Genomic DNA, 21,844 nt, shown 5'->3' with positions numbered 1-21,844 from the left:
AGCCCGATGCAGGGCTCGATCTCTCAACCCTGAGATCATGACCTGAGCCAAAATCAAGAGTCAGGCACTTAACCAACTGAACCACACAGGCACCCATGTGACTCTTCATTTAAATCATAACTATTTTTTTTGAAAATCAGTGTATAATTTTTTTTAACTTGAATGTACTAGGGTAACATGCTGATCAAAAGAATCTTTTGGATAAACTGAAGAATCCTTTGGTAAAGCAAGTTTTTTAAAAACCATGCTGTTATTAATGTATTAGTTAACTCTAGATTTTTAATATATGAGATTATTTCAAATGATATATACCTTAAAATCCAGATTTTTAATATATGAGATTATTTCAAATGATATATACCTTAAAAATAAAGAAATGGAGATGGAAATCTACAAATTGATAGATTAAAATATGAAAGTACAATTAGAAAATTGATTTCTTAAAAGGTGATATTCTTGTTGCTTCAGATTAAGACCTTGATAGAAGGAAGCTGGAATGAAACAAATCTAGAATGAAACATGAGAAGAAACATAATTATATCCAATTTCTAGAAACAGATTTTTTTTCTCTTCTACGCCAAGAATGGCTGCTATTAGTTTCTTTTTAATCTGCTTTTATTTTTATGTTTAATGTGACAAAATTTTCAGAGAATCCTGTTCTAAATTTTAAATGGAGAACTCAAAACATATTTTCCAGATTTTAATTTTAAAACTTAAATGAAAAAGAATTTAAGATTAATGCAGACCACCTGTTCCTATAGTATTTGATTATCAAGAATCATCCAGTTCAAATGTTCCCACAGTTTTTACAAACTCAAATTAAAATTCAAATATGGCCTAAAGGGGAAAAACACGACATAATTACTATCGAGAGTAAAGTTACGAGGCTTGGAACATGGTTACTTAAGAAGCCTGTAAGAAATTGCATGTGTTATAATGCAACACCAACAGTGACAATAAAATATGTTATTTAGGCTTTTTAAGGTCCACAGAACATCACTGAAAGAAAAGTTTAGTTTAATTAATTGAGCGACCATTTGTCCAGCAGTCACTACGTGACAAGACTTGGCTTTGCTGCTGGCTACAAACCATCCAAGATTCCTATGTCCTGCTCTGTAGGGGTTAGCCATCAATGGACAAAAGGTTCACACAACTGTAACATTAAATGATATGGCAGAGGGATAAACAAATTTGGGGGAATACAGAAATGAAGGGATAGGTGTTAACACACCTTATGGTATCTAACTAACCAAGCACCTAACAGTAGTTGTTATAATTCTCATTTTGCAAATAACAAAACACTGGCAAACAAGCAATACTCCAAATGATATAGTTAGTAAGTTAGGTATCAGAGATGTAAGTAAAAATTTATTTGACATCAAAACTGATAAAGTTACCAATCTATATATAACATCCAGGACTTGACTGCTTTTGCCTAGGATTATAGAAAAGGAATGTTCTACACAGAGGATTTATTTGAGGTGAGTTTCAGTGAATAAGAAAGAATTTGCCAGGTGGGTGAATTCGGGAAAAACAGGGAAAATAGCACGTGCAAAACCACAAAAGTGTGAGGAAGCGTGGTGTTATCAGAGAATTGTAAGGTAAGGCATCTGATACATATGAAGTTTAAGGCTCCAGAGGAAGGAATGGGTAAGAGAGAGTGAGGGATTAACACAAAACAGTGAAAGGGAATATAAGAACCATGAAAATAAGCTGGAACTTTATCCTTCAGTAAACGAACAAAAGATTTTTTGATAACCCTTGTGACAATCGGCATAACAGGTAATCAGTGACTTGTAATTTTAAAACCAGACTTGACCTTCCCTGATATTGATGAACCTCATGTTACTTAGGTTTGACTCCACTGTGCAAATTCATTTCTGGATTAGCATTTACTAATGCTAAGTTTACCTAAGTAACAAACTCAGCTTTAAAAGGAATAAAAACAACTTATATAACTATAGAAGTACTTGGATGGATGATGAAAGAATTTGCATGAATTTTTGTTTTATAATTGTGTGGTCTTTTACCCAGCCAATTTATTATTGGTTCCCTCTTCCGCCTATATTCCCTAAATCCTCTTCCATCTATATGCTGATCTGTTCATTAATCATCAGAGTTCTAGCATTCTAATAGATACCAAGGAGGATTACACAGTGATTCTGCTTTCAAGCTGTCTAGAATTTCATGATGAAGATAGGATGTCCGCATTTATCATTCAGATCTCTGAGGTGAAGTGTTAAGTATCCAACAATAACAGAAAACCTTCTTCAGGACCTAAATAGCTTAGAAGAGGTGAGGGTCTTCACTCCCCTTTCCTATTTATTGGACTATTAGATTGATGCACCAAAGGCAGTGAAAAACAGGAAATATATGGACTCTGGAAGAGGCAAATCTGAATTCATTGCCTCGGGGGAGGGCCTAGGAAGGGGAATAGGGTGCCTCAAATTTCTGAATTGGCCTTCTTGTTTGCACAATGGAGATACTTATAACTACTTTTAGAGACTAAAAGAAGTACTCTTTGTAAAATATTTATTAAATAATGCGTGCTCTTTCAAGCATTATCCGCCCCCCCACCCCTGGTCTGAATTTCAGTGAGCCCATTGCGATGGACACAATCCCTCAGGGAAAATTATTTCATTGAAATGTATCTTGAGAGTTGCATATTTTAACTTATGTCATGTTTGTTAAAACGTAAAAATTATATATTCTTCTTTAAAGTTGTTAAATGTCACCTGAAATTTCAAAGCATTAAGTATCATGACAAAAAATAAGTAAGTAGAATAAGGAGTTGATGCTTTTCAAATTTACTCTACAGCTCTATATTCTGGAAATCACTGGTAATAGAAGACAACTGAATTTACCATATGATTTTCATCATGAGAATGCCTCTGCTAGGATGTGAAAGTTGCTGTTTACACAATTTAATTCTCTACTTTCTAGTCAACCATTTAAAGTCCACAAAGAGTAGAAAAATGGTAAAATCTGAAGATTACATGGAAAAGGCCTTTGACCATGTTGAAGGGCTGTAGATGGGAGTCAATTAGCCGTTACTAACAGTCCTGAAGTCATTACTCCAGCTGGTTATTATTTTTGAGCCTCATTACACACATCTGACAATCAGAGGCACTTACACAGCCCTCTCCTGGCTCTCCTGTGAGAATAAATATGGAAAGGGTTTTGTACTCTCAGGTGAAGAGAAAGAGAGCTTTAGATACAAGAGGTCTATAAAAATAGTTTGCCTTTCTTTAAAGAAATCTTATTGTGGATGCATGTATATACATTCAACTAATAAACATTATCTATTAAATAATGGTGGGTTACATTGCAACTGTAGTTGTAAGGTTCATCTTAAAGACATATATTTCCCCCATAGAGGTTTCACATGAAATATTACAATAAGGACAAAACAGAATTTTCATTTTACGCCTGTGAGGAAAGTGTGAATGATTACAACACTCTTACAACTTGGTCAGGTGCAGGTACTAAAAAAGTAAAATCACTAACAGCCTCTTCTACTGAAATTCTTTATAATTCTACTTTTACATTTGAAATATTGTAATATGTAAACATTAGAGATGATGCGCTCTTATTTTGGTTCAGTCAGAAAATACAGCACTTTATGATGTTTGAGATGTTGAAAGGTATTTAAAAAATGCTGAAGAATTAAACTTTGAATTTTGTTAAGAGCTTATACATTCACCTGGTTTAAAATTACAAAGGTAAAAAGAGGCAAACAATGAAAATTCTGTCTCTGTCCAGAGCAAACCACTGTGACTGTTTTGTTTGTTTGCTTAATGCCAGTGACCCTATAGTTTGAGAAGGCTAGTCTAGTACCTATCAACAGAGAAAGAGATCAAGGGTCAGGGATATAAATTAGCTATGTGTTAAGAATGAAAGTTGAGATACACTCATCTTACTGAAAAATAAGGAATGATTTTAATGAAGGAAATACTAAAGCCTATCAACTATGCAGAGAGTAGTTGCACACACAGATTTCTAGACCAGACCTGTTTGACCGGCTTGGTCCCAGAGCAGCTAAGGTAACCCCAGGAGAAGAAAGGCTGATGTAAACAAAGTAAATAACCATTTGAAGTAGAGACTTTGAAAGGTACAGTTCAGGAAATTTAAAGTGCTAGCATCTGGAAGTTGAGAAGCGGAGAAAGATGGAGAGGAAACACTTGCTCAGGTTCATATTCAAGGCCCTAAGGCGGTGAGTCAGCCATGCTTGAGTTTCTCTTTCTGTTCCAATATTTACTATCCATGTGTGACTTTGGACAAAGCGTCAGTGTTCTCATTTGTGAGATAGTAACATAATTAAAGAATGCTGTTCATATAATATACAAAGTGCTTGGAATATATATGGGCTATCCTCTCCTGAGACATATATTAGTTATGACAATAAGGAGACAGCTTTCAAACTCTGGAGGATTGAGATTCTCTTGTTAGATAAAGTTGACTCATAGTTCATCTATATGATGGAGAAAAATCTGAGAAAGTCTATTTTCTTTAAATTTGAAACAAGAGAATTAGGAATAGTTGGGTACCTCGCTGAAAATCAGTCCAAGAGTTTAAGGTAAATGGCTTTTTTCAGGATCACCAAAAATGTAAAATATTAAAAATAAGGCCATTACAGAAGAGAAAACTTAGTGTATAAGATGTCACACCATTTCTTTAACATCTTAATGAAAGTGATTCTAAGTATTTTAACTTGGATGTTTTTTTTCCCCAAGACCTTGATGAGGGCAAACTTTGTAATTAATGGCCTCTAAATTGAATTGTGTCATTACTTCTGTGGATCTATTTAGTGTCCTCCTTTCCCAAACTAGCTTACTGAGTTAGCTCATATTATTTCCCACCTATCAGGAAAGAGTCAAAGACTCATCCTAGAAAAGGGGCACTGGCTACCTATAAAGGTACTGTTTCGTTAAGGCGTTTTAGGTTTTTAAGTAGTTTGGAGAAATGGGGGCAGAGATTAGGGGCAACTATTGCCACTCTTAAAATTTCACTATGCGGCCCAAGTTACAGGCAAGCGTGAGCACTCATTTCATCCGTGTGCTTGCTTGAATCTGCCTTGGCTAATACTCTCATTAATTTCATGACTTATTTCAAGGTGAGGCCAATGGTAAATGTCTCAGTACTAAGCAAATACCATTAAGGGTCTCAGTATTAAGCAAAGAGCATTCAATTAAATACATTGAAAAGAAGTTTAGTTAGGCAAGGTAGAATCACAGCACAAAATGCATAGACTGCAACTAAATCTAAGCTATTTGTCATAGTTTCCAAAGCCTTGTGAATATGTGTGAAACGTTGATTTAATCCTTTGGGTTTTTGCAAATTGAGATAGGTAGTAAACTTCCTTGTAAAAACACCATTTGATATGCATTTCACTTTGCCTTTATCTTGGTTCCCTGAAACTTAAAGGTAAAATGTATAATATATTCTACCTTACATGGATTAACAGATCAATCAGTGTCTAATGGTTACACATTTCTAAATTAACAATTACATAATTTGTGTGAATGCTCACAGCAATCTTCTTTCTAATGATTTATTCTTATCCCTCCTTAATTGATAAATGCTGACTCAGACATCAGTAGGACAATAATAGTGCTCAGTATAGAGCGTCTTGATCAGTTTCAGAAGGATTTCAGAGAAATGTGCTTGGTGCTTATTCATGTTTGCATCTGCTCTTTAAAACTGTCAGATGTTTTGTGGTTAAATTCATTATTATAAACTTAAGGAGCTGCTCACATTTTTATTGCACTAATCACAAAAATAGTTTAAACTGTATTAAACTTTTAAAAATAATCCATCCATTGAATTAGTAATTTCTTTCATAAACATAGACATTTGCCCTGGAATATAATTTTTAGTTTTTGAAATTTGCATCCTTTTGGACTCTTAAAATTACATTTGATGTCATCCCTTCATAGCTCATCTGTACAGAAAGAGTTAAAGACAGGTTTATGTCAACTGGACATAACAGGTGATGCTTAGGTGCATGAAAGATAGGTCTTAATCACCTGTTCACTTCCTCTCACCTGAGATTTAATTCGACTGTCCCACACCAGCAATGATTTTGCACTCTCAGAAGTATTTTCTATGATTCAGTTTATAAGAATTTAGTGATCTGCTTTATTTCATAAAGAAAATTATAAGGAACAAGGTGGAGAAATCACATTCCATATTCTTTTTGTATAGTGACATCTGTGGGCTGTTGTAGCCCACAGTGATTTTTAAACAAGTACCTGCTCATTTTATGGGGGTCAAAACTCATTTGTCCTGCTGTTCAAATATCTAGTCCATTGTGGTCCAGAAAAATAATTTTCACTTAAACATTAAAGTCAGTTCCAGAGTGTAACAAGTTTTCCTGAAAGTAGTGCTGGAAATATATCCCTAATGCCTAGATGTGTAAACTTCTGCTGGCCTAATTCAAACAGCCTTCTTCCACAGAATTGTGAAATAATTTCTTGTAATTATGTTTTGAGACTATCCTAGAGGGAAGAATTCTGAATGTGAGTCAATGTGGAGAGGTCAACAGAATTACTGCCTTTGGGATATTAAGGAAACGCAATGGGAAACAACACCCATTAAAAGGGTAAACTGCGATGAGATAGTTGGTTTATCTCTACCGGTTTTAGAAAATCTGCTGCAGGAAAAGGATAAGACTCATGCCCTTTTACAAACACATCTCTTTGCCTTAAAAGGATGCAGGGATCCTTTTCTGGCAAAAAACTGCTTTGCACTTTGATATTTACGGCTAAGCAAATCCTGAATGCCTTCCAAGAGCTGCCGGTAACAAAATCCTTGGAGCGCACCCTATGAGTTGCTCACTCCACCGCGGACCGCGAAAAGATCAGAGTTAGCGAGCTGGTTCTCTAGCCTGCAGCAGCGCATTCCTGCATCTCCGGGCAGTGTGTCCTGGGGTCGGCCCCGCCCGCCGGCCGGACGGATCGCCGACCGCCCTCGCGGCTCCCTGCCACCCTCTCGCGGGCGTGCTCTGGGTGGGGCCTCGCGGCAGCGGTGATGCGGCGGGTGTGCTGGGCGGGTGAGGCGAGCTGGCTGGGCGGCGCGCCCCGGCAGCCCGAGCCGTGCGCTGCGTCGCTGTAATCGGACACCCGAGCGCTCGCCCCCGGTGCCCGGCCACTTTCCATTCACTCCGAGGTGCTTGATTGAGCGACTCAGGGTAGGTAGGGCTCCGGGTGCCGCGGCACTGCGACGCTGAGGATTCCTTTACAAAGAAACTCAGAGGACCGGGAAGAAAGAATTTCACCGCTGGGACGCTCTAGAAATTAAGGTCTTCTGGGAAAAAGACTAGAGAGACACGCGGAGCCACACCGGTAGCAAACTGATGACTTTTACGTGCTGATCTCTTCCCATCTCGGTAAGCCGCATTCATTATTTTTGGCATTACAAGTTTAGCAAAATACAACTTTTGGTTCTCTGTGTCGACTTTCTACACATCGGTGTGCTCAAGTCTGGACATTTTCTTAAGAGCACATGCAGTTTGTCAGGAAAGTGTTTCCCTTCCTGAGAGCCCTGCTTGAGTTGTTTCTTTAGGTTATGACACCTGCGGAGAGTTTAAAGTTGAGTATTTCACTGCCTTCTAATGCAGGATTGCTCCAGAGGACGTAAGATTCCTTTTCTTACGTGTTATTAGTGTTCCATTAGTAGAAGTGAAAACAAGCAGCATGTCTAAGTGTCTCAGTTAAAGGGAAGTTATAATATACTGGGGGGGGGGGGCACGTGTAAGACCCTTCCTTGGCTTTCCGTCACTTCTCATCTCTAGGTAGGCTTGAAACCACATTGCTCTGTATACTCACTTCATTTGACCTGTCATTTCATCTTCACTATTATTCTTTGCAATTTTTAGCATATGTTGCTTTTGGTGAGACATACCAGATAAAATGCTAATAATAGCAATATGTAAAAATGTGTAAATATTATCTGCCTGCTTAATAAAGAGACAAAGATTAGTCATATTTATAGCCTTTTTTTTTTTTTTAACTATAAAGTCAATAAAACCAGGGAGCAAATTACTAAGGGAAAGTTACCCCATAAAATCAATTTTCTTCTAAGGTAATTTAGGGATGACAAGGTGAAGAGGTTGTGGAAGCAGGAAGAAACTGTTTCGCTTGAAAATTACCAACACAAACATCTCTAGGGTTTCCTCCATCTGTGTGGTAAAAGAGGCAAACAGTTTTGTTTCTATGTCTCATACCATATTACCACCTAGGAAATCAACTGTTTAAAATGTTTAAATTGTTTAAAGTGGCATGTTCAGTTTAACTGTACTTTTTCTTCTGTATTCATGAAGCAGTCTTTTCAATTTTTTCGTGGCATTTCTTTATTGAATAAAAAATGTTAAGATTCTTAAAAGACATATAATAGTGAACATTAGCATTGTTGTAACCGGTAAAAATAAGTTTCTAGATTAAACTCTGTCATTTTATTGTATAATTACATCAGACTCAAAACAATATGATTTCTTTCATGGTCCTGGGTTTATTTTGCATATTGTGGCCACTAGAGCTACTGTAATCTCTAGTTACCCACTACCTGATCTTCCTTGATATTCAGACATTAGTTAATAGCATGTATCGATGTTATAGCTACAGTTTCAAAAGGCAATGCTTTTCTCTCTGATTTATCTTTTGGAATTTTGACAGCCTGCTTTCTGGTTGATTTATTTTAAATATGCATTGAGGGATACATGGTTCACTGGATTGTTCACCACTAAGTCATTGGTTTGAATTTGGCACTAGTCCATGGTTACCTCATCTGCATCGTTTAACAGCTGCATGGTCATCTGTATAAATTGGCAGATAACTAATTTGAGTGATTTCAGTGGTCAGGGATTGAGCACACATATTTATGTGTAGAAACCCCATTTCAGAGATGATTACTTCAAAAGAGCTAATGAGGATGTGAGTGAGTGCACATGAAAGTTCATGTGGCATTTTCCTGCTACTACTATATTTATGGTAAAAAGATAAGTTTTCATCCACTAATACATATTGATAACCATTCTCAAGTCTTTTCAATGTTATGTGATTGTTAGAAGATCAAGTTTAAATATTGGGTTTTCCTTTGGGAACCAATACCTTTTTCCTGGATGCTTTGTTCTGCTTTAATATTAGCATTATTTGCTGAAAGAACAAACAGTTTCTTTTTTCGCAAAGAAATCACAGACACAAATGAATCAAATCCAAATTTTCACATCTAAGAAACAAAGTCAGAGCACCTCCTACTGTTTGCATGACTGTAAAAGTTCAGATAAGTCTTTTGTGAATAAGGTGCTTTGTCTAGATTGCTAGTTTTGTGTGTATCTGTGTGTATGTGTGTGGGTGTGCTTCTAAAATGTTTAATGAAATATAACAAACTTGTTACCTCTCTTTTAAAGGTACTTTCCCTTGGATGTTAACTTACAAATCTGAAGAAATGGCATTCCGGGCAATTTTCGTGTTGGTTGGAGTATTTGTTTGTTCTATCTGTGTAAAAGGATCATCCCAGCCCCAAGCAAGAGTTTATTTAACATTTGATGGTAAGAAAGTTGATAAATACTCTGGGGAAAATGTCATTTGAAGTCTTCTTTAAAATTTCACATCCGGATCCAAGCATTAATAATAAAGATAGTAAAATATTACCAACTATTGATTAATGTTGAAAATATTTACTGGACTGTTTTTTTTTATGGCATGGCTATTTTAAATTATTGGTTCATAGACAAAAGCCTTCTATTGCATTTGTTTACGAAAATGCTTGAAGTATAATCTGCCCATTTTGAAGTATCTTCTTACTAGGCACCTGGTGTTTGAGAAGCACCCTCTATATGTTAATCCTCATCAGCAGAGAAGTCTGTGAAGGTTTAATTACTTAAAATTTTTCTTAATACATTTTGGTCTTAGCCTCCAAACTGGTTTCTCCATATGTTGTTCTAATGGTGCTTCTTCCATGTCCAAAAGGAGTTCCTGAGATTGGCAAAATCTCCTAATTAATTGAAAAGAATAGTTGGAAATATATTTTTGATTGCTGTTGTGTACAAATGTTATCTTCAGAAGCTTAGGAAAATGGATGTGATTTCAAATTTGCACAAACGTAAAAGGTGTAAGACCCTCTGAGGATGGTTTGCAAAATGTATGCATGAGCTTTAATGTAGATGGTTCAAACAACTTACAGATGGATGACTTTGGTCAATCCATGCTAATTGGATAAGAATAAGAAATGGATCAAGAAGATCATCTTGCCAATCAGGGTTATTTGTATTTTTATTACTTCTTTCAACTTACTTTTTGCATAAACCTTAGTATCATTGAGCATATTTTCATTTTACTTGAGAAACAGTATACTCTCAGACCTTTCTATAGCAGAATGTCTTTGAAACGCTTTATTATCTTGAATTTCTAACAGCAGGATGACTGACACTTACCAGTCAAATGGATATCTTTTTTTTTCCTTTCCTCCTTAAGTCACCAAGGGCTTTCCCCAAGGTTATCATAAGCACTGAAAGAGCTTTATTTAAATAGAACATAAAGTGTGTGAACTTCTAATTGCTTCCTTAGCTTCTAATCCAGGTATTCTCCCTTAAAACCTATGGCTGTTCAGTTAAGTTGTAAAGAAAGGAAAAAACAGACCCTTGGAAGTGTCTTTTTTTTTAATTACTGTAACATCTTGTAGTCTACTTACACCTTTTCTTTCAAGTTGAGAACTAGGAAGTATCTAATGAAATGAAAAATAAAGGCATTAGGTAGTAGTACAATTTGTCTCCTCTTTTCTATATTTCTCTCAATATATATAGGAAGATGGAGTGGTCTCATAGATTAGTTATCTAAACCTGTTTTGGTACATCAAAACTAACCAAACTTTTTTTAACCCAAACTTAACTCAAAATGTGTAAATATTAAAAACAAGTGTGTCACTAGAGATAATCCATCAAGTCCATTATTCGAAGACTTTACAGTTTATCTTTTATAGAGGAAATTAAGTAGTATAAATTTTTAAAACCAAACTTCAGTACTAAGTGGGACAGTAACTGCTATGTATAGAGTGACTAGAAGTTATGATGGGCTTTTTAAAATACTCCATGTCTAATGCTCTCAAACTCAAAAAAGATTCTTGCAGGATAAGACTTACCTTAATTTATAACATATGTAGAATATAGCATAAGATAAGCTATTGATCTGAGAGTTCTATAGTATTTTATTCTTTCTAGGAAATAATCAGGTAGAATATCACTTAATTTGTTTTAAAGAGATATATCAACAGGGAGAACAAATAATGAAATTCCATAATTTCTAAATTAATAAAAAAATTTCTACAGTGAACTATATTTTAGGCATAGTATCATAGAAAAAATACCTTGGACAAAAATAATTGTTAAAATGTATAAATTTTTAATCATTAGTGCATAGTCATTTTCTTAAGAGATGTAACAGTATATTTGTTTCAGATGCCTTTCCCGAATTTATTTAAAGTTTCTCATTGATTTTATGATGACTTTTCTGTGTATCACAATGAGGAAGTAACTACATTTCTTCCAAAATTATTTAGTCTTGACATTAAAATATAGAACTTTGTACAGGGTTGACACATATATTAATATATATTAATTAAAATATGTATGATATATACTTTCATTTATTTCAAAATTTCTATCACTATTTTTCAGCCAAAACTTATGAGATGGAAAATGATTCTGAGGAAATTCAAATAATATCAGGTTACATCATACAGAAGTCATTTGCATCTTTATATTCTCTCATAATTACCTTGCCTCCTGACTCTTTTGTCTTGAATTCTTTTCCTTCACTATTACTTGGTCTTCTGCCAGTCTCTTTCTGGATGGGACTTCAGAAGAATCCCCTCAGTCTTGTCTTACAGTCCAGTTAACAATCAAAGTCAATTTAAAAATGTGTGAAATAAGAGATCTCTTTTCCCATCCAAGTTTTATCCCTCCTTTTTGTGGTGGAATGATGGAGTGATAACATTTGGGAAACAATGATTTACAGATTTGCCTCCCCTATTGATCTAGTGCAAGGTCAACCAGATGGTCATGTGTCCTATGGGAGAATGTACTTCAGATGTTATTAATTAGTTACATTTGTACAAGCTAAATCTTGCAGGTTAAAGAACTGTGATTCCTATTAGATACTACATTTTGTATTGTTATCATTCTAATTTTATGCCAAGTAGCTTTCCAAATAAATATAAAGTTCATACAAAGACTTTTTGATTAAGTTGAATGTTTACTGAAAAAAAAATCCAGTAGTTTGACAGATTCACATATCATAGCATTATTGTCATTGTATTTTTTTCCTCCGAAAATCTTTAGAATCTATAAGGGTCATAAAGAAAGTCAAGGCTACTTATGTACAATAGACAAATTTGTTTTGCTTGTTAATATAGAGGGAAAGCATTGTTGAAATGATTTTGCCTTTATCCAGTAGGGATTTTAGAATGTAGTATTTTACAAAGCCAGGAATAAATACTGTACAATTTTATAAAAGGTATCAGTTGCATGTCATTTTACAAAAAGTTTTTGAGCTTGAGAAGAATGGAAATATTGTCTGTATTTTAGAAGATATAAAATGTGATTCTGAGTTAAATGTGTTAAGTATTGTTTCTGTTTTAAAATGAGGTATATTCTTATAATAAAATTACTTTTTCACTTAGTAATTCAGATTATGAATCTAAGATACTCAATTTATTGGCATGAGGTTGTCTATAATATTACCTTACTAGCCTCACTATGTCTGTAGGATCTGTAGTAATGTTCTTTACTTCATTTATGAAATTGATAATTTGTGTCTACTTCCTTTATGTTCCATGCAGAGATCAGTTTTTTCCTTTTTATTGATCTGTTAAAATAATCAGCTTTTGGTTTTGTTGTTTTTATTATTATTATTATTATGTTTAATATTTCTTTGGTATATGCTCTAAAATGAAATTGTCTTATTTCTTCTTGCTTTGTGTTTAATTTGCTCTTCTTTTTGGAAATTCTTAACATGGAAACATAGGTCACTGATTTGAGAACTTTTTTTCTAATATAACCAGTTATGCTACAAATTTCCCTTGAAATAGTATGTAGCAGTGCTCCACATATTTTGATAAAATGTGTTCTGATTTTCAATCAGTTCAAAATGTCTTCTAATTGCACCCCTTATTTTTTCTTTTAATCACAAGTTATTTAGAAATATGTTGTGTAATTTGAAGATATTTGTGTATCTTTTATTTATCTTTCTGTTGTAGGTCTTTGTTTCAGTCTCTTGTTGTCAAAGAACATACATAATATGCTTCAGGTTCTCTAAAAACTATTAAAACTCATTTTATGGCACTTACTATAGCCTATATAGAAATTAATGTATATTCTGCTTTTGTCACATGGAATGTTCTATTAATGCCAGTTAGATTCAATCAGTTGATGATTTGCAATGTTTTCTATATCCTTACTGATTTTCTCTCTACTTGTTCTTTCAATTACTGACAGAAGAAATTGAACTCTCCGTCTATAATTATGGATTTGCCTATTTCTCTTTTCAAAGAGGTCTATCAGGTTTTACTTCATGTTTTTGATTTCTATTATTAGTTACTGACATATCTCTGATTATCCCTGTAATAATTAGTGTTCTAAAATGTATTTTTGTCTGTATGTAAGATTTCTATCTTTTTGTATAATGAAAAATACCAACAAAACTTTAGTTATAATTAAGTGGGAAAAATGTTTGTCATGATTCTAATGCCCTCTGGGAAGTTTTTATTAAAATATTAGGAAATATGTTTAAACATATATTTTTGATGTTTATGAAAGTGTGAACATTTGATTGGCAGTGTAGTGTCATGAGAACAGCATTTACATGGATTATCAGGATTTTCAAACTTTGGTCCCTTGCTAATTAACCCTGAAACTTTGTTAGGGCCTCAGTTCTCCCAACCAGTTAAAAAATTTGGAGGCTAACTTAACTCTAAGACCTCTTATTACATTTGATGTTTAAGCTTAGTTTTGCTTTATAGTATCATCTCCTTTGAGGAAGTCTTCTACAATAATTCCTTTCAGTGCTTTCAAAAACATTTTGTAGGAAGGACTTGGGCAAGGGAAAGAACAAAACTAAACAAACAATTTTTAAAAATTCATGGATTTTGAAGTCATACGGAGGTGGTTTTAAATCATAGTTGCCTGCTACTTTCTGGGGATGCTACATTGGGGTAGTTACCTAATCTTCCTAATCCAGAATTTTATCATCTGTAAAATGGGAATAACACATAGAACTGTTTTGAAAATGAAATGAATTAAGTTTGTAAAATGTGTTATGTAGTATATAGTGTGCATCTTATTAAAATACACAAAGACTTGTATTAGAGTTAGTATTTATAAATTCTTTTAGGGTAAAATTATGGTCTTCTTTTGTACCATAATTACTTCCACTCCACTTAGTGTAGAGACTGCCATTTGTTATTGTTCAATAAATGTTGAATTAATATACATTTTGATCCTTCTTAACCACTATACCTCCCCAACTGATAGAGCCTTAGTACACTACAACAGTACTTCAGTGAATCTTGGTTAATTTTTTTTTAGAGATTTTTTATTTATTTATTTGAGAGAGAGAGAATGAGAGATAGAGAGCACGAGAGGGAAGAGGGTCAGGGGGAGAAGCAAACTCCCTGCTGAGCAGGGAGCCCAATGTGGGACTCGATCATGGGACTCCAGGATCATGACCTGAGCCGAAGGCAGTTGCTTAACCAACTGAACCACCCAGGCGCCCCGAATCTTGGTTAATTTAAAACAATGATAGTTACTAGGTAGAATGCAAAATTTCTTCATCATAGCATTAAGATACAAATACCATGAGAGAAGAATTTTTGTTAATTTTTGCACAGATAGCTTTATACTCATATCCTGGTACATAGCTGATGGTCAAATATTTTCTATCTACTTCCAAACTTTTTCCCACATTATACACTAGAGATTCAAAGTAGTCTGGGAATTCAACTTTTATATTTACTCTTTCCAGTTAATTCTCAAATCTCTTTATCTGTTTTCTTCCCTAAAAGACATTTCATCTCTCTAAATTTTAGATGTTTTCTTCCAGAGAGTTTTTTGTGTGTTTTGATTGGAAGCCTAGTTTTCTATATTAAAGGGAAGAGACCTCATACATACACATCCTTCCACAGTGTCTTTACTGGTGACCTGTCAAGGATGTTGCCTTAGCATGTCTAGATATGTCTAGACTTTTAAAGTATTGCACAACTGCATTATTTTTTTAAGATTCTATTTTTTAAAAGTCCAATTTTTCATGATAACCTTAATAAGAACCCTACCTGCTTAGTTAACTTCTTATGATTATCATGGCATAGTTCATGGCTTGAAATTGTAGACAACTATTTGCCACTCTTGGGACGTTTAAGAGTACCATAAAACCTCAGGAATGTGGAGGGCATGTAGGATAATTTCTGATCCACTTCTGTACGATGATATGAAATATATCTGTATAAATATACCCATAAAATAAAATACAAATATAAATATATCCATATAAATACCAAATATAGGTCATATGAATACTCCTAAAGTAATGGCTATTAAATAGTATATTAGATTTTTTCCCCCTTTTCCTTTGATGAGTACATTGAAATTTATTCAGGAATATTTGGTCTTTGGAATACCTTTTGTGTACAGAAATTAATAGATCCTAAAGTCAATATTTTAATTGAGACTTATTTATTGAACCAGTTGATCTTACATGAGCTAATGAGTGTTATTAAGTTACTGAAATAGCAAAATTTCTTGCTTGCTTATGTTTAAGATTGGATATCAGCTGCCATTCAGGAGTTAAGTTGTCCCAAATTACACAGTAGTTCCACCTCTGTCTGTTACCATAAAGGCAATAATTCAGCCATGTACATATTTTATCTCTCCAACACAAACCTCTAAGATATCATTGTTTTGTTTTTTTTTAAGTAATCCTGGTAAATATTGGATTATCATTTATATTTGCATGTTTTTAGATCTAGAAACAAAATATCCTGAAATAAAGAGGTGGGATGTCCCCACATCCCTCATCACTTTTCTCTTAAATAAAGAAGCCTGGGACACACACACACACACACACACACACACACACACACACACACACCAAAACAAAACAAAATAAAATAAAATAAAGAAGCAGGGTGCACTCGATATCTCATAGACTTCAAAAAGCCTGAATATCATTTTACTGAACAGGCAGCAGTCTGGCTCTACTTCAAATTTTCCTTTGGCTCAAAACTCATAAGTTATCAAGGTGGCCATGGAACTATATAAAGCACTTACAAAGCTCTGAAAACTCAAAAATAAATTCACCGATACCTAGATGCATGGCAGGAAAGCCTTTTATTTGTGATTGTTATTAATTCTTTGCTTGTGTTCACTAGAACAGTAAAGAGTCCCTACTACTAAACTGGCCCCCACTCCACTGAAGCCTGTGACTAATTGCCTTAAACTCGAAAGGAAAATGACAATTAAAAGATTAAAACTTTATAAAAATTTCTGCTATTTGGATACACTTTTCCTTAGCTTATATTTGCCAGTTTTCCGACTCAGGGTTGACTTTTACATTTACATGTGCATAGCACTGGCTTAAAAACATAAAAATTTCAGCTTGAGTTCTATTGGGAAACAAGTATATGAAGTGTAGAGACTAAGCTTGCATAGGATTATCAGTTCTTTCAGTGATTTACTTTGTGATTCTCTTTTGCCTTCTTTCAGTGCTCAATTTTCATTAATAAAATTGTCAAAGACTCCAGGTCATCAATAGTATATAAATGAAAGATGATAGAATTTTACAAAACATCTTTTATCTTTTAATATCTGCCTCATTTGACAAGAAGCTTAATTAAACAACAAATAAAAGGACCCCTGTGAACTAGTGAGCTAAACCCGAAAGCTGATGAATTGTTGTTGGACAATAAACTCAAAATAATAAATTGTCTCTTTATGAACTCTGGTAGCATTAACATTACAAGGCACATTTGTTGAAAACAGTTTGTCTTATGGTTGCCCAAGAGATAAAAATAAAGCCAATTGTTCTTGATATCTCCATTAATCTTGGAGAATGCTCATTCTGGTTGTACTGAATTTTCTGAAATATTTAGTTCTTGGGAAAACTTGTGTTAATGTGCTTTGTTTTAATTCCCCTTCTGATAGTTTCATTTAAATGTCAGTTAAACATCTTTAATAACACCTGCATGTTTAATAAAATCAAACTCAACAAGAAATGCTGCTGTGAGTGAGAAACTCTGCATTCTTTCCCCTGTGAGAGTGTTTTTGAAATCAGGAGGGGATTGATGAATTGTGAGTGGGACATTGCCTAAATCATAAAGTTTTAAGTAGAGTAGCACTAAATTTGTGATATAAAGAGCAAGTTAAAACTGTTATAAATACAATGAGGACAGAAGATGAGAAGAAATTGCTAAGAAATTTTCTATGTCTGTTTTTCCCTGTAATGTATATTGGTATAGGATTCTAGTAGTCAAAATAAAATGAAATCTCTTTCATGGCCTTGAATTAGGGAAGTTTTAAGTAGTGCAAAGAATCTCCCTTGAGAAGTATTAGGATAGAAATACATTACAATGATGTGTTCTTTTACAGATTTTTAGAAAAAAGTTGAAAACTCTTATTTTCCTGTCATGAAAAAGTAATTCTTACCTGCCGTGAGTTTTGTCAGATTCCAATAAGCTTAGTTCTGTTGCCAAAAGATGATGCTGTGATGTTAAGCCGTTTCTAAAGGTACAAGGTTCCTGCAACTACAAAGACAGGATGCTCCATTGATATGAAATTAAAAGAGTGAGCTTTTGTGCTATGTTTATTCAGTCATCTGACCAAAGCAATTCCTAAAAAAGTGTGTCCTATTCCATGATTATCAATAGATATGTGTAAACAATTACGATCGAACTCTCTGTTGAATGAAGATAGCTCAAGTAATGCTAGATTGCTTAACTAATTAATGTTATTGAAGTATAATTGATACACAATATTAACTTCAGGTGTACAACATAGTGATTCAATAGTCCTATATGTTACTCATTGCTCACCATGATAAATGTAGTCACCATTTGTCACCATAAAACGTAATTACAGTATAATAAATATATTATACTCCCTATGCTGTACTTTTCATCTCTGTAACTTGTTTATTTTATAACTAGAAGTTTGTACCTCTTACAAACTTTTGTACCTCTTATTCTGTTTATTTTATCACTAGAAGTTTGTACCTCTTACAAACTTTTGTACCTCTTATTCTGCTGCAGTTCCCAGGCATCATATCATTTTATCTATAAATATTTCAATAAATTGAGAATCTTTATTTTTATACATAATCACGATTCTGTGAATAATTTTAGTGTGGTGGGCATCTAATTCCTACATATTTTGCTTTCTTAATCCAACAGGGCTCATTACCTCAATTCATTATAGAATTATTTCCTATTTTTCTTTGTGGTGTTTCCTTTTACATCCTTTTTTCCTTCATCTGTTTTGCTCACCCCCCCCCACCTTCCTCCTCTCTGGCAGTCACCAGTTCTCTGTATTCATGAGTCTGTTTTTTGTTTGTTTGATCATTTATTTTGTTTTATAGATTGCATGTGTAAGTGAAATAATATGGTATTTGTCTTTTCTGACTTATTTGACTTAACATAATGCCCTCTAAGTCTATTCATGTTGCAAATGGTAAGATTTCATTCCTTTTTATAGCTAAGTAATATTCTCTTGTGTGTTTGTATGTTTGCATGTGTGTGTGTCTATACGACATCTTCTTTATCCTTTCATTTATTGATGGACACTTAGGTAGCTTCCATATTTTGGCTATTGCAAATAATGTTGCAAGAAACATAGGGGTGCATGTATCTTTTCGAATTAGTGTTTTTGTTCTCTTTGGCTACATATCGAGAAGTGGAATTCCTGGGTCATATGGTATTTCTATTTTTAATTTTTTGATGACCCTCCATACTGTCTTCCCTAGTGGCTGTGCCAATTACAATTCCAGCAGCAGTGCATGAGGTTTCCCTTCTCCACATTCTTGCCAACAGCTGTTATTTCTTGTCTTTCTGATACTAGCCATTCTGACTGGTATAAGGTAATGGCTCATTGTGATTTTGGTTTGTATTTCTGTGATGATTAAGTAATGTTGAGCATCTTTTCGTGTGTCTGTTGGCCATCTGTATGTCTTTGGAGAAATGTCTATCCAGGTCCTCTGCTCATTTTTTATTGGATTTTTTTTTTTTGGTGTTGAGTTATATGAGTTCTTTATATATTTTGGATATTAAGGTCTTATTGGATATGTCATCCGCAAACATATTCTCCTACTCAGTAGATTGCCTTTCCATTTTGTTGATGGTTTCCTTCATTGTGCAAAAGATTTTGAGTTTGATATGGCCCTCCTTGTTTATTTTTGCTTTTGTTTCCCCTGCCTCAGGAGAAAGATCCAGAAAAATATTGTTAAAATTGATGTCCAGGAGATTACTGCCCATGGTTTCCTCTAGGAATTTTATGGTTTCAGGTCTCACATCTAGTCTTTAATCCATTTTGAGTTTATTTTTGTATATGGTATAAGATAGTGGTCCAATGTCATTCTTTTGCATGTGACTGTCTAGTTTTCCCAACACCATTTATTGAAGATACTGTCTTTTCCCCATTGTATAGTCTTGCTTCCTTTGTGCAGATTATTTGGCGCTGTAAGTATGGGTTTATTTCTATACTCTCTGTCCTGTTCCATTGATTTACGTGTCTGTTTTTGTGCCAGTACCATACTGTCTCTTTTGAAATCTAGATTGTGATACCTTCAGTTTTGTTCTTCCTTTTCAAGACTTATCTGGTTATTCAGGGTCTTTTGTGGTTCCATACAAATTTTAGGATTATTTGTTCTAGTTCTGTGAAAAATATTATTGGTATTTGATAAGGGGTTACATTGAATCTGTAGATTGCTTTAAATAGCTTATTTTAAATTTGTTCATATGTTGATCCAATATTATGTTATTCACATATGTAGATTAAAAATGTATGTTACATAGCTTTCTTTGCAATTTTGATTTTGAAGAATATACCTAGGACTCAAGATATGCATTTTTCCATTCTTTGTAGATGTATGCTACTTTGCCTTCTGTTTTTCCAAAATACTTTTGATAATTTATTTGTATTTATTATAATAATCACTAACATTAATATTGCCTCTGTGCCAGGCATTATTTTTAATTCTGTAAACAACACTGTGAATTAGGCACTATTTTTATCCTCATAAAATGGAGAATCCAAGAAAGTAACTTGCCTGAGGTCACAGGGATGGAAAAGGACACACACATACACAAAAAAAGAACACATCAGTCAGACTCCAGAGCCAGAGCCACTTTGGTAGATGATGCTAGAATTAGTTTTAAGACTCACAAAATCACAATGAAACTAACTTTATCATGTTAAAGGTGTCACAATAGACTTCTGCTTTTTCTCTTAGAATATCATTCCTTCCTGAAAATAGAGGAAATAAAATTCATTCTCTGTACCATCCCTAATTATCCCTTCAGTTTTGGATTCATCAAGGTGAGGATGAGGGAATTACTCCTGTGGCACATGCTTCTTTCATTGTGGTAGGTAAGGTCTCCCTTTGTGGCTATGGGAGCAAGTCTGAGCTCAGACAAAGGATAACTATAGGGAAATTTATTATTCATTCCCTTCAGCTCACCGTGCAAATTTATCAGAGTAGTGTCTTCATAAGTTCAATAGAGCCTGCATTTTCTCTTAAAAAAATGATGCAAACGTTCTTTTTTATGGATACCATTGCAGCCTCCACTAAAGAGAGCACTGAGGTGCTCAATTTTTCCGTTTCCTAAATATCTTTTATATGATAAGATATAAAAAACTATCATTTTGGTTTTAGTTCCATTACTGTCAAAAATAAAAGCATTGAGAAAGAGAACTGTAAGCTTTGGGCAATTTCCAGCACTCTTTGGCCTTCTGCACTTTCATTTATATGTCCCTGAGGATCACCATTGTTAATGAAAACAAATTTAAAAGCAAGGAACAGAAAAGTTAGACATTTTCTGCCACAGAGTATGAGTTGGCAAGAAGGGCACATAAAAGGCAGAGCTGAGTGCTGAGCCACAGTGTGCTATTTTAGGGCAGTGCTCTCCCTGAAACAATGTGCTGAGATGCAAAAGATGGAGAGTTCATCCTACATTTCCAAGGTGCATGCTTCTCCAAAACGATCACTTCAACCTTCCCTCCTTATTCAGTGGGAATTAACTGCCTTTGAGAACTCAGTTGTGAAATGTTACTGTTGCAGAGTGCTTTTCACTTTTTGGAGATTTCCACTTGTTATGTCGTTTATTACAGAATGCCTATGAAGTAGTTAGGCATGAAGGCCCAGAGAGGGTAAGGACCTCCAGCCCGATGGTGGCAGAGGCACGACTAGAGGAAATGGTATAAGAAGAGAAACATCAATTATAGCTGTGCTTGTAGAGAATTCTGCAAATGTATATTGTAAAATCTTCAGAAATACCAAGCCGTTAATAGGAATTTTAACAGATTTGCCTCATGTGATTTGCTACCCAAAGTATGTGTAACACGGTACCTTTAAGTCCCTAAATTTTCAGTTAACTACTTTTTTTTTTGTTAGCAATAATTTGTGGATTATTATGTCAAAATTTAAATATACTTAACACTATATTGAAATGTTTCTGAATTCTCTTTGGAAAGAATGAGGCTATACATAAATATCAAAAATTCATATTTTTATTTGTGTCTAATTCATGTTAAATTAATAAACATATTGCCTTTCCCCAATTACAACTCCCATAGTCAGGAGTTTTGATT

At 34.2% G+C, this 21,844-nt stretch overlaps 1 protein-coding gene across 1 annotated transcript in view; it reads left to right on the top strand.

Moving 5' to 3' along the window:
- Positions 1-9,422: 9,422 nt before the first annotated feature.
- Positions 9,423-21,844, top strand: part of SEMA3C (semaphorin 3C) — a 175,151-nt gene continuing 162,729 nt past the window's right edge. The window contains exon 1 of the mRNA XM_028119027.2: positions 9,423-9,547. Coding sequence (XP_027974828.2) covers positions 9,445-9,547 — 103 coding nt within the window. The 5' untranslated portion in view covers positions 9,423-9,444. The remainder of the gene's footprint in view (positions 9,548-21,844) is intronic.

This window comes from Eumetopias jubatus, unplaced genomic scaffold (genome assembly GCF_037043125.1).
Source record: "Eumetopias jubatus isolate StellerSeaLion01/CBP00866 unplaced genomic scaffold, mEumJub1_p1.0 scaffold_14, whole genome shotgun sequence".
Lineage (NCBI taxonomy): Eukaryota > Metazoa > Chordata > Mammalia > Carnivora > Otariidae > Eumetopias > Eumetopias jubatus.
Note: the sequence above shows the minus strand (reverse complement) of the source record. Positions and strands in the feature narration are given on the sequence as shown.